General features: G+C 42.6%; 1 protein-coding gene across 3 annotated transcripts in view; it reads right to left on the reverse strand.

Annotated features, from left to right (window-relative positions):
- CCBE1 (collagen and calcium binding EGF domains 1) overlaps positions 1–15,278 on the reverse strand; it is a 105,415-nt gene extending 90,137 nt beyond the window's left edge. For 2 of the 3 annotated variants that reach the window (XM_064438272.1, XM_064438273.1), the window contains exons 1-3: positions 15,221–15,248; positions 12,724–13,414; positions 12,472–12,552 (exon numbers count right to left, since the gene is read on the reverse strand). In XM_064438272.1, the coding sequence (XP_064294342.1) occupies positions 12,472–12,552; positions 12,724–13,414; positions 15,221–15,233 (785 nt within the window). In that variant the 5' untranslated portion in view covers positions 15,234–15,248. Of the gene's footprint in view, positions 1–12,471; positions 12,553–12,723; positions 13,415–15,220 lie in introns of all 3 variants that reach the window. The other variant, XM_064438274.1, reaches the window with a different exon arrangement.
- Between the last annotated feature and the right edge of the window lie 3,119 nt (positions 15,279–18,397).

The following is an 18,397-nucleotide window of genomic DNA, read 5'->3' on the forward strand; positions in this document are numbered from 1 at the left end:
ACAAATTCAACAATATGGAATACAGCCAGGGTCTTCAGTCCTAATACACAATTAAGAGAAATCTGAGCACAGGAAAGTTTTCTTTCTATTTCCATCCTGAGGATATATTTGTCCTACATTGCGTCTTTGTGAAGTCCTTAAAGAAAATCCCTTGGAACAATTTTCTTTTCATTGGAACGACTTATAACTGTAATGGCTGTAAGGTCAATGAAAATGTTTGAAGTGTCTTTTCCTGGTACTTAAAAATATCCAGTAGTCCATATTGCAAACAAGGATGTGTAAATAAATATATGTGTCCATGTTAGCCGTTCTTGCTCCCAACTACTTGTTTTCTGCTGCTCTTTTCAGTCCACCACAGCTATTTTCACTGGAGATGTTCCAGTGATGTACCATTAGCTTACTCCCACTGTGGAAATACTCTGGATATTTTTACAACATTAAAAAAAATCACAAAAATCTAATTTCTCTCTGTGGATATGAAAAAATATACTTTAAAAAGGAGCATTTTTTCTTCTTATCTCGAACAGTAGCATTTTGTTGAACTGGAATGATATCAAATCAACATAAGTAAACAAAGTCCAGCAAGTTATTTGAAGATTTGATTTATGGCGACCTTCTTTGCTACAACAGGAACACTACATCTTCAGCATAAGCTATCAAGTTATTTTTTCTGTGAGTCATAAATTAGGCTTCTTCCTCCATTTTGTAGTGGGAGAAGTAGCTAATACTGACATCCCATAGTAAACCTCAGTGGCTAACTGAAGGCAGATTTTGGCATGATATAGCTCCTTGAGGAGCACAAAAATTTAGCCCAGGATCTAGAACTACAACTCAACTTCTGGTAAGTCCATCCTAAGGTTAAACAACATTGCATCCCAGGATTGCAGTGCTCCCACTGATGTTAATACAGAGAGGCACCATCAAGGAGCCTTCCAGGCACGCTCAGTAAAACCACAACTTAAATATGGGTCAGTGCAAGGACAACAAACAGCACAAACAAGACTCTGGTCAATAAACTTATCTTGGAAAGTCAAGCAGAGAACTCGCTTTGTTGGTAAGATGCATTCAATCTGCTTTAACAACTTTTTGCATTCTTTCTTCATGGAATGCTATGAAGAATTATGAAGAATTCCCAAACTAATGCACTTCATTATAGGTCCAGGGAATTCAGTAGAGCTATGGAAATGCAATCCTCCATAAATATTTTCATACAGGATCTTTAGTGCCCATGCAGGGGACAAAAAGAGCCATTCTTTAACACAGGTGAGCTTCGAGTAATAATCAAGGAAGGACCAGTCCTGCAAACACATTCATGCATGCCAAGTACTTTCCTTGAGCTCCTAGTTTAAGATCAGATACAAGGAGAAGGTTTGAATGCACTCTGAATCTACTTCAAACCCAGAGGAGATGCCAGGAATGCAGGTCTGTCTTCATAAAACTTCTGTGGGTAAAGCTCTTCACTGAAGTTATATCACAGCAAAATTTTCATTTCTCGTTAAGTTTTAAAACCAAGAGGAAATAGGACATGTTAACCTGCCCTGAAGGATAACTGTTTCGCTTTCTCCCCATTGACTGTATTCAGAGAGCAGACTGAGCCTGGACTCCTAAAGCAGACTCTTAACAGAAAGGTCTGAAAACTGGGAAGTGTCGGGTTGTCCTCTGTTTCCCTCCCTCATCCCTGATTTACTGGTTTTTGTCTGGAAGAAGAAAATGTGGGGAACTGAAGGGTGAGAGTGGGCAGGGAAGCACACTCAGAAGTAATGTTTTTAATATCTTGTGTTTTGCTGTTAGACAAGATAGAAGGCAAGCAGGACAAGGTAGGATGAAAATGTATTATCCCACATTCTCCATTTTTAATCACATTCCATTTTGTGTTTCTTTGTTTTAAAATCAGAAGAGCTTGAAATGAGAATTTTTTCCAGGAAAATTCCAAAAAAAAGGAAACAATGACCCATTTGCTAGAGGCTCCTCATCCCTCAGTTTTGAAATTTAAATCAGTTTCACCAACTGCTCTCTGGATATGCATTTGTAGCCTCCAGGGAGTAGGAATTCCAGTGGAGTAGACATACACTTTCTTCAGGAAAAAACAAAACAAACAAAAAAACCCTAATGAGCTTTTAAAATCCAAATATACATCAAAGCAACCTTCCTACATCTGCCTAAGCAAATATACTATTTTCTGTACAAGTGGCATATTACCTAATGTATCAAGAAGCCAACATCTGAGGCACCACAATAGTCATAGTCTGAGGCAATGTTTGTCCATAGACTGTCTGGGCCATCGTGCCGACCCAACCACAGTTGGATTCATCATGCTACTGATTTCTGAGCGGCAGGCATAGATCATCCCAGAGTGCCCATATGCCTGTCTGCCACTGCTCCTTGCTCCTGCCCTAGGAAGCTGCAGTTAAAAATGCGTATTCCCGGGAGGATCAAGCATTTACCAAACAGTAGCTCTAGTGACCCCTGGTCCATCAAGTCTCTCTCTCACCCTCCACTTCTCAGCCACTAAGGTCTACCAAAGACCCTTAATCCCATTTTCACCCGTTTTTTTTTTTTTATTCTCCCCACAGATCCTGTTATAAAGATTAAATCATTTTCCCTTTGGCTATTTTTGTTTGAAGTATAACTAATTTCAACTCTCAAAGGCAATAATCTCTAAACTAAGGGGTTTTGTCAGAATTCCAGAGAGCAATGCTTAGGAAACAACACCACTTTTTTGGTGCAGCTATGATAATAAACTCTATAATGAAAATTGAGTATGATAATAACATCTTGTTGAATAGGCAAGATGTCAGATTTACAACATATAGTAAATGTGTTGAATGTGATCATAGAGATATTAACATTCCACTGAGACATTGGAGCTCTGGGCAGGAAGTTATTTACAATGAAATAACGTATCCAATAAAGTTATTTGCTCTTTCTTGTAAAAAGAATTCTAAGCATAGGTTTTTTTGGTGTGTTTTCACAGATTTCTAAATTGTCAGCATTTATGCATTACTCATAAAATATTATGATAATAGTTTATGTATTTCTTTATTCATTTTGCAGACTGTACCATCTAACTTCTTGGAATTATGCGTCTTGTTATGGAGAATTAGGTGGTCAACCTTCCCCCATGAGGGAGCGTAAGACTATGAAGCCAACGTGAACACTGCTGTTTCACATCAGAAGCCACGCACCACTAATTTCTCCATAGAAAGGCTATTGTTTATCATATGCCTGCTAGCCCAGATGAATATTGTCCTATATTTCTCCAAACTCTCTCTCTAGTGTAACTTGGCTTTGATTTATAATAAGCCTATTCATTCTCCAAGAACAATCTATTTGAAAACTCAGATTATAGCTTTGACTTTGCCTCTCTTCCCCACTTAAAACATTCTGTATTCACCACTTTAGCTCCCAGCCCATTTGAAATGGAAGCAGAAAAACTCTGATGTGCATTTACTACTTAATGGTTGCTAATGTTAATACAGTGAATATGATCACTGTGTATTTCACCTTATTTAAATTGCAGCACAGATCATCAGTTAAAATGGATGTGGTTAGAACTTAAGTTTAACCAAAAACCCAGAAGAATGTGTTTTTAATAGCTGCATGTACGCTAAATGCTTTACGGTCTTGTACTTCGTTTTTTGAACAAGGATCAACAATGAAATGAACACAACATGATGGAAAACACTCCTTAAGTGAGAAGGATTTTCCAAACACAACTAAGCTCTGAGATTACTGTCTACAACTGAAATTGTTTTTCTCTTCAACTGTGAAACAGAGCTACCCTCAAGGAGATGCAAACAAATTGCTTGCTTTTCCTAGGCCAAGAAGAAACTGAGTCAGCACTGTGTGGATGCTGCTCTCCATTGTTTCTGCTCACAATTGGAACAACATAGAAGAAATGCCAAAGCCGAGCAGTAGAGTGACATTTGCTACTGTTAGTTTACAAAAGAAGCCACCATTAGTTTGAAAACTGAAACCACGGAAACAGAAAATGGACAACAGAGAAAAAAATTCTGAGCAGAATTTGGGGAAAGTTTTTTTGCTATAAATCGAAGCCAGCTCTGCTTATTTGGATGCTAGGCACAAGTCTCAGCCTCTTAGTAAGCATGAATTTTAAAGAGAGGAACCCTGGAGCGACCCATATGGGTCTGTAGGAGACATAAGCGACACAAGTGAAGGTCTCCACAGCAGATCTTCTCCCTGTCACTGATTTAGCACAAAGCAAACCCTCTGCCATCCCCAGAAGCTCCAGTTGAAGCGACACTGGTATTGAACACTCAGCAATGATTCACACATTGAGAGAAAAGTCATCTCAGGGCTCAGGGCACTGTGGTGGAGACAAAAACAAAAGATTAAATTCAAGGTTGTGAGTATTCAGCACAAACTCAATGAAACCCAAAATCACACGTGCCCCAAATGACCAGCATTGCACAAGAGCGAGTGCAATCTGAAAGGTGATATATCCCAGGCACTGTCTCTGCACATCTGTAAATCAGTGGTACAGGTCACACCAGGTATCTTGTGCATACCTGCTTTGTGTGACCTTGTTGTACACACAGAATAAGTGTTCTTCTGAACACGCAATGACAGAAGAACAGGCAAGCACAGCAGAAGTCTCTGAAAACCTGTCGCCCACATGCTCTTTGTACTGGGCAATGGCTTTCACAGCAGAGTGTGGGCAATCCCATCTTATCTGGGATGCCAAGCAAGCCTGATCTATTTTTCCAAGCGTAGTTTAAATATTTCATGGTCAGCTACTCTCCAATAATTCTGTGCTATGACAATGAGCAAAGACAATCTGAATTGAGCAAAGATGGAACGGGCAATTTAAATACCTGCCTGTTATGTGTTCCTCCTGCCCCCTCACAGACCTGCGCTTTACAGAGGGGGACGAAGATTTTCCAAACTGAAGACAGAAGGAAGGGGACCGGCTGTCAAGGGAAGATGCATCAGCTCCTGAAGCTTAACTCCAATTCTAGCTGGGAGAACAGGCATCCCCCCCGGGGTGTGTGCATGTATGGTTTTGTTTGGTTTTGGCTTATGTTTTGTTTTCCTGAGTTCTACTTGAATAGAAGCCTTTAAGCATTTAAATTATACTTCTTTGGGGAGTGATTACCTCCCTTATGTCACACACTTCACTGTCACAAACCACGAGCAAGATGGATTTTTTCTCTATCCATATTATTTTTTTTTCTGCCTGCTCCATGCCCCTGGTTTGTTGGTGTTTTTTTTTTTTTTCCCTTTCTCTTCCTTGCTGCTCCATATCTTTATGCTTCCATTTCTGCCTTTTCTGTTTTCGCTATTTTGGCCACAATCACTGCAGAACAACCCAGCTCAATGGGTCTCTATCGCAATGGGAGCAGTAACACAAGTATTAATAACATCCTGTTGTTAGCAAAAGAGACTGCAATCACTTTTTTAAGGACAAAGCAGCCTGACCTTAGGGAGCATATACAATACTTAGTATAATTACAAAAGTCATATTCCCTTTGGCGGCCTATTTTTATAACATATTTTGTATCAGCCACGGGAGGCCCTGGGGCTACTATTTTGTTTGTCTGGAGTCTCTGAGCTAGACAACATGCCCAGGAAAGTCAGTTCATATTTAACCCTATATTCTGTAGATGAAAACCATAATGCAATGCACCTGGATTTCATTATCAATCAAACCACCAAGGAGGGCACTTATCATAAAGCTCTTGGCTTGCCAGATTTCTCCAAACTGCTTTGATGTGAACATCAAAAACTTCTGGACTACAGGAACAACCATTTGCCAGACCTTGCCCTTTAATTGTAGCAAGTCCTACCTCAGTGCAGCACTCACAACAAATATGCAATGTTCTGAAAGATCATTAATTACATTAGTTCATTTTGGAGTGAACTAGCTGTACAGAGGAGACACTGCAGCACCGCAGCAACACCACATTGTGCTGCAGGAGGCTTTGCTCCAGCCAGCAGCATCCACATCTCCTGAGATCTCAAGTGTCCCTAACCTCACCAAAGTTCAGTAACAATTAAGATCCTTAGCCTTAGCGCCTGAGACAGCAAAGTGACCCAGAAGGTCATGGCCACCCAAACATGATATGGAAATCTACAGACACGTGTGTAGCACTGGTGTTACTCTTAACCAGGAAATATCCACAATGTGTCTCAGTAACTGCAAGCAATCTGTTCCCTTGGCAATCACAGCAAAGGAAATTGAATCAAACTAAGGACTGGCTGCAGCCAGAACCATGATGCTTGGAAGTGCTACTTTCAGAGCAATAGTGAGAAAAAAGTCTAGGAAAACTGGGGAAAATGTCTTAATATCATTATAGCACACACCGTTTTGTAAAAAAGTAGTGTACTGAAGTAAAATTTTATGTATTCATATGTACAAAAGTCTACCTGTGATGACAACTTCCAGGAAGATTCTTTTTTAAATGTAGATGTAAAACAGGCAACAAAAACCTTTTAACTAGGGTAACACTTATGTTTGTTGCATCTTTTCAAAAACACCATGCTAGTGAGTGAATGAATGAGTAGGATCAGTACTAGCGAGACTCAGAGAGCAGCACCCCTTCCAAGGATGTGCCATATCACAGAGCTGCTGAACACATTGTTTTCGTAATGATGGCTTGATATGGAGTTCAAAAGGCCCAACGCTATATGCCTATTCACAGGCCACTTCATAGGATGAATAAATTATTAAGTTCTGGCACTCCTCATTTTCAGCCTGATCACCAAGTAGCATTGCTGTAGATCTTTTCAGTAGTCCTCACAGACTACATGGGGACCTTTCGGTTGCTGTTGCCAGACTCATGATGCAGAGTTAGCAGCTCATGGCATATCGTCACTGAACTACGTGGAAAAGAAGAATTTTTACTTTATTGAAACATAAAGAAACTCTTTTGGCAGATGTGGAATTACTACTGTTGTGTATGTTTAGTTTTCTAAAACTGAAACAAAATTCAGGATCATATCCTTTTAATTTTTCAGCAAAATTCCACCATGGAGTGCATTTCCCTGCAAGATAACTGGACATTGAGCAGTACTTTGCTCTAATCAGATAAATTCCTTGTTTTTACTGTTATATTATAATATATCAATTGGGGCTCTTTCAATTTTATTAAAACTGAAACAGTCAGCAAAAGTTCAGAGAGGAAACACAATGGCAATAATAAAAAAGAAATCTCTAAAAAGAAAAGTCAGGAGATAAGATGACAAAACGTCATCCTTGCTGACTCCAGCTGAAAGCTTCAAAATTGTATACAGCAATTTTTTTCCTTTTGGAAAGCTCTGTAACATGCTTGCCGGGTATCTGGGAACCATGAATTGCATATGGTCCCCAAGGGCATATTAGTGAAAGTGCTGCTCTTTGTGAAACAGCTTCAATCCAACTTACTTGCAATTACTTTTATCTTTTAAGAATGTGCAAAATGATACAGTCTATAAAAATAGAAGGCTCCACCAGCAATATCAGCATTCAGGCAAGTAAAAAGAAATGCTTTTTGAGGCATGCGATCTCTGGTTAGCATCAGAATTAAGTAGGGTATAAGTATACATGCGTTCTCTTCTGCAATACATTTGAATTGTCTTTTTGTTATGAAGTGTAGAGCAATCTTTCTCAGCAAAATTTAAAACCTGAAATGTGGGAGGGCCTCTCTAAAATACTTGAAGTTGCTAATTAACAGATGAAGAAGCTGACAACCTATGTTGAAATGTGCTCATCCTATTTTAAAGACCTTTTGCTTGTGAAATACTTCAAAAAAGTTACTGATTAAATTCTAGGCCAAGATTTAAGCCCCACAACATGGGGCTTATTTGCAGATATAACATGTAAACGTTTGCCACGTCCTTTACAAAGATTTTACCATCATTAGCTAGGACTATTCTGACAAGCACTCTTATTCTAAACCTTCTACTCCTGGCTGGTCCCACAGAAGGAAGGAGCAGAAGCAGCGTCCATCACTACACACAAAATTAGGTATAATAAGTTCCTTGAGGAACTTGCACACTTCATTTTCAGCAAAAAATACAGGAAATAGAGAGTGTTCACCATGGTGTCAGAGAAAGATGGATCGTTTCTCTCACTGGGTCAATAGTTTATTTGTTTTTAAAAAAATAGTTTCATCACCTGATTTAGCCATTTTTATTTGCAAGTTGTAAGAGGGAATTAGACTAATGGTGTCGGCTGACTAAAAGCAAAAAAAACCCCTTCCTTTTGCCCATGAAGGCAATGGCTAAAGCGTTCTTCCAGGTTATGCAGATCCAGGTTCAAATATTCATCTGCCTGATTCATGTATGCTAGTTTCCTTAATTTAGCTCTTTATTTTTATCAAAATTTCTGAAAAGAAGCAAACCTATTTATTTCAAGTCAATTTACAACAATATTTAAGTGTCTAGTAGAAAGATATTTGCACAGTCAGGGGATACAAATATTCTCATTTTCCCATCTCTTTCATGCTTGAATCTTCCTACAACTTGTGATGGGCAGCTTCCCACTAGCAAATGTTCTGGTTTTGTTTCATGTGAACATGAAACAAATGTTTCTGTATGTTTCTGTTACGTCTGTATATTGTCTTTCCGAATCATTGTCACTACAATCTATGAATTCTAACTGAATATAATATTTAGCTCTCCTAATATACAACAGTTAATTAGGTGATCAAGTTTTGGTGGTTTTTAAAAAGGGAGCAACTCCAATTAATAAAATATAGCAGATTAGATGTTGAGCCTCCTGAACTTGGAAGTGACATAACCACTACCATCCCCTTACGGGAACACAGCTGCACAATCGGGATAAAGCAACGGGATGCCTATTCCAGATGCTGCTTTTCCTTCTGGACCACAGAAACAATATATGGTAGCACTGTTTAAGATGAAAATGAATGAAGGACTGTAATGAAAGGGACAGCTGCTAAGATGTACAAACTGAATTGTCACATGCTAGTGTTAACACATGGAAGCACTGAAGAAAGCTGCAACAACATTCATGTAAATTAACATACCAACAAATTGTTTAAAAGTCTATCTGAGAGTGAAACATGTTAACATCACATCCAAATAGCTAGAGGAGAGAGTAACATGTGATCAGGGCCTCATATTCTCATGCTGCTCAGATTTCATCACATTTGATGAATTTTGCACACAGTAGGAATTCGAAGTCATACTGGACATTATCAACAAATCTGCAGAACTTATTCTCTGTACCTACATGATGGGGCCATCAGTACCAGGTACCTTGTGCAGTTACATACCAAAGTTAAATGAAATTTGCACTGAAAAGATATTGTACAAGCTCCCAATGGTTTTTGCATCTGTTCCTCTGTACTCTTATGAAAATAAATATAGAGAACATCTAAAAAAATACAAATCAAGCTAAGCCAAGACTGCACACATTCAAAAAGGAAAAATACATCTAATTATGTACAAGGTTGCTATGACCACAGGGAAAAATGCCAGTATATTCTCAGTGCTTGGCCCCACTTCTGGCTTGGCCCTCCATTTGGCTCATCTTTATTCATGAGTAAATCTGGTTAAAAAAAAATTTTCAAGAAATATTTTTTGAGATTAAAAGATGCTATTTTTATTGAAGTGCTCTGCAAACATGCTGATTTTCATGAAAATTTCCAGCAGGAGGAAAAAAGGGATAAGATTGCTTTCAGTCAAAAATTTATGCTTTGGAAAACTAATTTTGCTCAGGAATTTTGACATCTGACTTCAGATATTATTTCTTTTTTTATTTAACTAATTGCACAGCAGAGCATTAGTAGTGCTGCATGTTGCCTTATGCCTGGCATGTTATGACATGAGATAGATTTTTTGTCAGTTTGTTTAATTTCTACACAAAAGGTACTTTGACCTAGAAAAGAAATTAGGTGTGTATGCTAATAGTAAACAGCAGCTGATATTAACTATTCTTTTAAACTACCTCTAACAATGTATATAAATTAATTTATTATTCATAACTATTGTCATTATTAAATACTGTGAAAAAACTGCCTAGGAAGATAAAAAAAATGAAATTTTGAATTTTGTAAGACTAAATATTTGACCACCAAAATTGAGTTTCTCAGAAACCTGGAGTGAAAGTTCCCTAAAGCCACAGCTGAGTTTCCGTCCAGCTGAAGTTTTTAAACATTCACTCTCATTCCAGATATGAAAACTGATTCCTAAATACCTGAATGTCCTGTGAAAAAAAAACCCACCTCGAGGTACCACAGGATTCATCAACACCTGCAAGTTTCCTGCCGTATTGTTAACAGCCTCAACCTCAAAATATTAATGAATCTTCAATGAACACATTCTACCAAGGTTAATCCCATGTGCCTGCTGGAAGCACACCTTGTGCTAACCTTCCCCTGAGGTTCACCATCATGGGTGGGTGATGCTGCTGGCCCACATCGGAGCACGGCACACCTCCGAGGGGCAGGACCAGCAGCACACCGCAGCACAGATATGTCCTCTGTGCAGAGCTGCTCTGCTGAGCAGCATGCCTCCGTTTCAGAGACGCGGCTCTGCTCTTGTGCATATGGACAACAAGAAAGCAAGCTCGCAGGGTGGTGGCTGGAGCCCTCCTCACCCAACCCTAAAGGTTAGACCTTGAAAACACATGAGTACATTGAAATTAATTTTTTTCTTTTTTAAAGCAAGGCAGCCCTTGCAGTCATAGATATAGAAAAGATTTTAAAACATGAACCAAAACAACCTAGAGTGCAATGCAGTGATTTGGAAATGCTCATTCACACTCTCTGCTGGTTTGGGATGGTGAATACTGCTTGGGATTGTACAGGGGGAGAGCTGGGGAGGGAGGGAGGCCTCAGCACAACGAGGACCCAAAGGTCAGAAATACCTCAGCAAGGATGAAAGAAAGTACAAGTGGGACTTGGCAGCCGGACAGAGTCCTGCTTTCTTTGCATGGTGGTCAGCAGCAGCCAGTGGAGCCTGTGAAGTCCTCATCCCGTACACATACACACAAAACAGACCCACTTTGCTCAGATGGATTTGGGGACATGCAGTAACTAGCAGGACAGCAATGTGTCTGCTCTGGCTTTTCCCTTCAGTAACATCCCACTCAGCACAACCTTGCTCACCTCAGTGCTCTGCCCCCAAACCAGAGAAACACTGCAGGTCCAACCAAGTATTTTCCTGCCCTGCAAAACCTACACACTGCCTCTCTCCAAAAAATGCTGTGTGCTGCCACGTGCTACAGAGCTTCTTATGAGTGGGGCCTGCCTCACCTTCACAGTGGGAGGAGAGAGAAGATAAGGGAAGGGTGGTCTCCAATCCCTGCAGAACCCTTCCCAGGGGCTGTAAGAATGCTAGCGCTGCTGAGAACTGGGCAGCAGCATGACACCTTCCCAGGTGGCTGTGGCTGCCGGAGGGCACGAACCAGCCCCAAGCATGTGAGCTAGGCACAGCACTGCTGCACCATGCATCTTCAGCTCACTGGTGTTTATGCCAAAAAGAAAATGCTCTGGGAGGAAATGGACAATCTCTGTAATGCTTTTCACAAGCATCAGTGTGCCTTATCGTATTTTTGGTACATGTAAGTGGCTCTCTGGCACATGCACACATACACACACAGGCAGAGCACAGTCATACCCACAAAGTAAGCTCTCACAAGAAGTGGCTTTTGTAGATGGAACATCTCATCTGTGGGGATGGGACTAATCAGAGGACATTGGTAAAGGATGCATGTGTGCTCATACTTTGTGTATATTTGTTCAAAACCACATCTACTGTCAAGTGTTTTGGACATTTGTCAGGATTAAAAAAGCTTTAAAATTCTTCTGAAAACAGATGATGTTTCTCAAATACATAGCTGAAAGATGAAAACGGAGTGTAGGATTCATCTTGCTTAATTTGAGAGCCCTCTGCCGAAGTCTCCCCCAGAGCTGGTTGCTGAAAACTTACTCATTCTGAGGGTATGATTCATCTACCTAAATGTAAACGTTTTTTTGGGTGGCGTGAATCCAGTTGATCTCACTGATTATCCTGCAACTGATGCAGCTGCAGCACAAATGCACTCCTAGACATCCTAGACATCCAGGTCAGAGGAAGCCTCTCTCAATGACTGACAGCCAGGATACGGCAAACAAAACCACACGCAACCTCTCCGGCAATGCCTTTGAGGTGACAGTTGCCGTGAGTTACTAAAACCATTCACTGGGGCAACAGCGGGACCTGCCAAGGGAGATGTCGCATGCAAGAGGGACGTGGCTGAGTTATCCGTTCCACACAGTGTGGGGCTCTGGGGCTGGGGAGGTGGGGTAGGAATCCCAGGGTGGGTTAGTGTGGAGCAGCGGGGAGGCAAACAGATGCCACTGCCGCGGCCCCCCACGCCCGCCGCCGTCTCGCGTGTGCCCCCCGCACTCCCACCCCCGGGCGTTGCGGCGCCTTCCCCGCGGGCAGCCAGCCCCGATCCACGGCCGCGCATCGGCCCCGCGGCTCCGCGCCCCTCACGCCCCCCGCGGCCGCCGCGCTCACCTGAAGCAGGTGGTGAGCTCCCCCGTGGGCTTCAGGCAGGGGTACCGGGTGGTGGCGATTTTGTTCTCGGAGCAAACCTCCCTGCGAGGCGGGGAGTGGGATAATTAAAAAAAAAAAAAGGAGAATAAAGAAAAGGAAGGGGGGGGGGGGAAAGGGGAGAAAAAACAAGAAGGAGGTGGTGGATGGGGGGAAGCGCACAGAAACAGGAGCACGGGGGCCCGCGGCGGGGGGACGGGACGGGACGACACCCACCTGTCGCCGTCCTGTGGCTCCTCCCGGTAGGTCCAGGCGTGCCCCAGCGCCAGGATCAGCAGCAGCCGGAGCGGGGTCAGGCTGCCGGCCGGCCGCCCCATCGGGCCGCCGCTCCCCTGCGCGCTGCGCCGGCTCTGCCCGCCCCGGCCGGCGGCGGGGCTGCGCCGACCCGCCGCTCCTCCCGCCCCGGCCGAGGGCCGCCCCCCGCCGCCGCCAGATGTGCCCGCGGGGAGGGGCCGCGCCCGCCCAGATGTGCCGGCAGATGCGGCCCCGCGGCGGGGCGGGGCACGGCGGACAGATGTGGCGGGGTCGGGGCAGATGTGCGGTGGGGGTGAGGGGACACCAACCCTCACCCCCCCCGCCCCCAGCCCGGTCCCCCGGCCGCAGGGAGCACGGTCCTTGCTACCAGGAGCAACGGGGACGCTGCTCTTCCCCAAAGGTTCGCCATCACGGGTGGGTGATGCTGCTGGTCCGTGTCCGCAGGGAAAGCAGGAGTGCCTGCCCCAGCGTGAGCGGGGCAGAGAGCGATGGAAGGGTCCAAAACCATGGGGGTGATGAGTGTCTCTCGGTGCACCATCACCAATGCTCTCTGGACTCTGCTTTATCTTAAATCTCTTTCCCAAAGGAGCAGAGCAGTTCAAAGCATCTCTGCTGCGATGGTTGTTTATCCTTGTGTATGGCTGCCACTTTCCTGCCATTCATAAAAAGGACATTAACAACAACACAGTTTTGATAAAGTAGTGCATCAGGTCTGGCCCACTGTACCATATCCTGTGTTCACGGTTAAACTGCCTGGGACCAGGGAAGCAAGCCTGCAAAACGATGATGCCTTTTCAAAGTGTTTGGCTGATGCATAGGCTTTGATCACCACATAACTTCCTACAAGTATGAAAGGCTCCAGGGAAATGAGGGTGTGCAAATCAGCCTGACTTGTACTTTCACCTATAGTATAAATAACCTAATTTTACAACCAGAAGAATGAGAAATATGTGAGCACAGACTGTACCTATATATTGTTTCAGTGAGAAAAGTTGGGAATATGCAAGTAACAAACTAGCTCTTCCATTAAACCAGCACAGAAGTAATCAAAGAATCAAAAAATCATAGAATAAAGGGCTGTAAGAGGACTCGAACAACCCTCCTTCTACTTTTTGCTCTTCACTGGTCCATGCCTCAGTTTCCCCTGTCTGTGACAGAAAGACCCTAATAGTAAAATAAATAAATAAACAATGCAGATCCCCATATCTAAATCAGCTACGATTAAGATGTTAATCCCTTTGGTATGTTGTCTGGTACCCAGAAGAAGGCTAATGATAGATGGACTCTTATTTGGGGAACTCTGGGGCTTGTCAGAAGTTTTCCCTGACTTGTGCAGCATCTGCTGTCACTGCGGTCTGCTGTACATGCTGTGAACTGCCAACTTCAAGGTATTCCTCTGCTCTAGGTACCGCTGCACATCCTCTCAATTCCTGTCCTCAGTTCAGCAAGGGAGTTCTGCATGGCAGATTTTTCTTGGTTTTGCTGTCACTGTTGAGAGGATGTTTTAGGTGTTTATTCCTTTGTAATTGCTTCTTTCCCTTTATGCAAATAATGAGTAAGCAAAGTCAGGAATTGCTGTCTTGAAGCCAGTGAAAACTGTGTCTCTTTCTCGCAGGCCTGAGCCCTCATCCCTCGCACACATCCGCTCCTGATGGGGAGATAACAGGAACAAAAGCAGGACCTGGGTGCGTGGACCCAAGCGCTCAGGGGACACCTGTCTCCACCCAGTGTTCTTTACTCTCCTGCTGCAACTGGAAAGTATCCAGTGACAAGGTCTGAAATGAAGAGAGGTTTGCACTGCTGTAACCCCTGCCATGTCTGTCTATAGATAACAAAGGTTTTAATTTACCACATTCCAGAAGTGGTCACAGTCCCTCCAGAAAGCTCGATATTTTTTTTAAGAAATTGAATCATACCTGAGCACAGAGCCCCAGTCCTCTGGATGATTTCCAACCCAGACCCAAGCATCATGACTTCAGAAGGACTTTGATTTGAGAAGGATCACTGTATAGGCTGGGGTAAGTATGCTTCTAAAAAGTATTTTTTTTCCAGAACTTTTGCCATTCAGTGCAGATCTGATTCACAATCTGAATTGCTTAAGTAGGATCTCTGCCTTTTCTTTAATGCCTGCCACCCACATAGCACTGTATCAGCACTGTACTATCTTTTTAATTAAAAATATTATAGCAGCTTGGATATGTTTTCATTTAACTCACACAGACAGCCTTGTTAAACAAGGTAATCTGCAGGTGAAGCTAATCCTGTACTCAACTCTTTGTAAAAGTAGGGCCCAAGGTTTTACATACAGAAGAATTTAAGTGTGATGAATAGTAGATAGAAAAGAGTGGTTCAACAGCACCATGCAACAACATCCATACTTCACAGTTAGTAACCCTATTACCACCGAATGCATTAAAGTTGAGAGTTAAGTCATTTTGCTTCATCAGCTTCATCTTACCTTTAACAGCCATGCAGCCAGGGCCATCCTGAGAACACGGCTTGCTTCCCAGAAAGTGTTGAAGGGTGGCAGCAATTAAGGAAACACTGAAATGTTCCTGTTGCCTCAGGGAAGGAATGATCTGGGACTGAATTAATATATAGTAAATAAGCAGAATGCGATTTCTCGTGCGAGGGATGCTTTTCCTTGTGCAGGGTCATGTTAGTTTTGACTTGCCTGACTCAAGCACGTATGAAGCTGATTAAGCCACACACTAAATTTTGGAACTCTCTCAAAGAAAAGAATGAGGAATTCAGTGTAGTAAAGTGCTTATCATAAGTTTTATTTATACTGTTTATGTAGGAAGATGCACAGTTTCCTGCAGTTCATTCATAATGATGTTGTTAAATTAATAATACATATTCAAGTTTCTTTTCTGGATTTTGCTGGTAACTGGAATAGCTCAGAAACAAACTTTGATGATGACCTCCAAAGAGGCTTTTTCAGAAGCCTATTTCCATAGTGGAAAAGCACAACCTCTGCACATTGCAGAGCAGGAGGAGAATGGCATACAGGACACCTCTGACTCCTTAGAAATACACTGACATCATTTGCATCCAGGAAGAGCTCACAAGATCTTGAGCAGTTAAAATATTATCCTACTAGTCACAGACCTCAGTCAGAGCTATTGTATTAGGCTCAGTACAAATGAGATGGTTTCAAAGTTTAATGGTGATTTGGAACATAGAAGGTAGTTTTTCCCTACTTCCTATCCCCACCTTTAAAAGAACTATGATGGTCACGTCAGGGTGGGAGGTTGCTGGGTTTTTTGTTTCTTTAAGATGTTTCACTGGAGTTGCCAGAGGTATGCACTGTGATTTTCCTTAATCCGTTTACAACTGACATTTTAATCAGTGCATTTTCCATCTGCCTCAATTAAAAAGCAAGTAACCAGTTATTGTAAATAGTCTTAATCCCACTACAGCATTGTGTTTGCATCAAATGCCTTGGTGGCAACTCCACCAGATCTCCAGCTGTCGGCACTGACATGTTGAGGAAGATGAGAGCAGGACTGAAAGTGTAAACAAGCAGAAAACAGAGGTTTTAAAGAACATCTTGGGCCTAGGATACCTTTTGGATTTGAAAGGCCTTGTGTTGTGAGTTGAGAACTAGGTTCCCTTCCAGGTGAATGCCCAGACTGAACCTGGCTAGATCCAGACTTGTACTTCCAAGGAATACTGTGCAATCCAAGCTCAGCTGCTAAACACTCACCCAGGCTTGGGCAATGTGGGGATTTCCTGCACTGCATTTCAACTCCAGAAAGCATCTAGAGCAGTGTCCCATCTCAGAAAAAAGCCAAAAAATATGTCCTGAATAATAATATCCAGCTCCCTGAGGAGAGGTGAGTTTCTTCCTAACCTGTCTATGATTAACAGAGTTGGCTGGTCTTTAAAGGCTGTGTGAAGCAAGGAGTAAATAGGCAGAGCAAAGGCAAAGAGTGAAAGCAAAAGCTGACAGAGATGATCCATGGGTCTACAGGAAGCAGATATGGGACAGTAAGGAAGAGACAGGAAGGACAGAAAAAAGAGGGAGAAGCAGATGAAAACCAAGGAAGAGAAAGGAACTGAAGAAATGTTAGGGAGCCTTGCAGCAGGGGCTGAGATCTGCCCAGGTCTAAACAGGTATTACACCCTGAAGGAGGATGGTAGAGCAGCCATCAAAGCATCTGTCAGAGCAGGAAAGAGTACACAGATATGGGTGACAACAGATATGTTTGGGTGGCAAAGAGCAGAGGGTGAGGAGAAGAAGGGCTAAAAAATGGGAAGAAGGCCATTATGCTTCTTATCGCTTTGTTCCAGACATCTGTGTTGCACCTTCAAAAGGTGACAAACTGTGAAAGTGAAAATATTTACTTTATTTTGCCTAGTAGGTATTAGGTGTTACCTTACCTCTGGAACCCAACATATGAAATATGCCACAAAATGTGCATTAAATAGAAATACTGAGGCAGGGGGAAGATATTTCTCATCACAAGCACTGTTACAGCCCTTAATCCATCTAGGAGGCAAAAAGTCTCTGCTTTCTGTCAGAGACATTTTTAGTAAAACATTTAATGCGGGACCAAGGTAGCTGAAATGTGATGCAATTGTTTTTAAAACAGCCATGGGAAAAGGCACATTGGAAAACATGCAGTGGTGACCATCAGGCATTGCTTCCAGAGCACATCACAACTACAGAAAGGAATTGCCCCAGACTGCTTCCTCTATTTCACAGATAATTACAGGACTCATCGTAGATTAGCAGCAAAAATAAACACCTTTTGAAAATATCAGCTAAAACAATAGCACTGCTGATCAAGCAGAAAATAGGTAAACGATAGCTCTAATCCACCAAAAACAAATCCTGATGGATACATGGGACATGGCATGACACTAACCAGAGCTGACTTATTTTCTCGAAGGTTAGGTTTGAATTCCATTTTGTTATAGGAGATTAGAGCTAAAGAATGTGAAATCTTCCATGGCATCCTGGCTATCAAATACCATCGGCCTCCGAGGTGCGTATGTGCTTCTTGTCAGTCTGGGGACCTTTGACAAGGCTTGGGCCATCACTCTAAGTGCACAAAAAGCAAGATAAACAGATCCCTTCTAGCCACCCTTTGCAATAGTTGGAATGAGTTCCCTGTGCTTCTGAGGTTTGTGAGGCTTTCCACCAAAGTAGCAATTGCTCCTGTGATGGTCATCCCATGGCAGTGCTGTGCTCCAGAAGCCCTGGGTGGTGAGGAAGACTTTGGAAGGTCACTTCCAAAGTGACTGAGAAATCACTTTTTAACCACAGCTACACAAAAATACCCACTCAGTTCCCACATGTGCACACAAGAAACAAAATAGGTGGGAAGCTAGATAAAAATTGAAGTAAAGTTTGAGCACTCTTTCTTTTGTTTACAAATGCACATCATGCTGGCAGCACAGAGGAAGATGGCCCTGGGAAGTATTTCTTTTTCTCCCCCAAAAATTAGGTGGTCCTTTGATTAAAAAAAATGGTGGAACCCGTGTTTTAGCATGCAAGTGGCTGGCAAAGGAAGCACAGCACTCAAGGTTGTTGCGAGTGCGTGCCACCAAAACAGCTTGTAAATGGCCATACTCTAACACCCCGCTTCCATTTTGGGTCATGATGGGTCCCCAGCAAGGTGTGGGA

This window comes from Phalacrocorax carbo, chromosome Z, assembly GCF_963921805.1.
Source record: "Phalacrocorax carbo chromosome Z, bPhaCar2.1, whole genome shotgun sequence".
NCBI classification, from domain to species: Eukaryota; Metazoa; Chordata; class Aves; order Suliformes; family Phalacrocoracidae; genus Phalacrocorax; species Phalacrocorax carbo.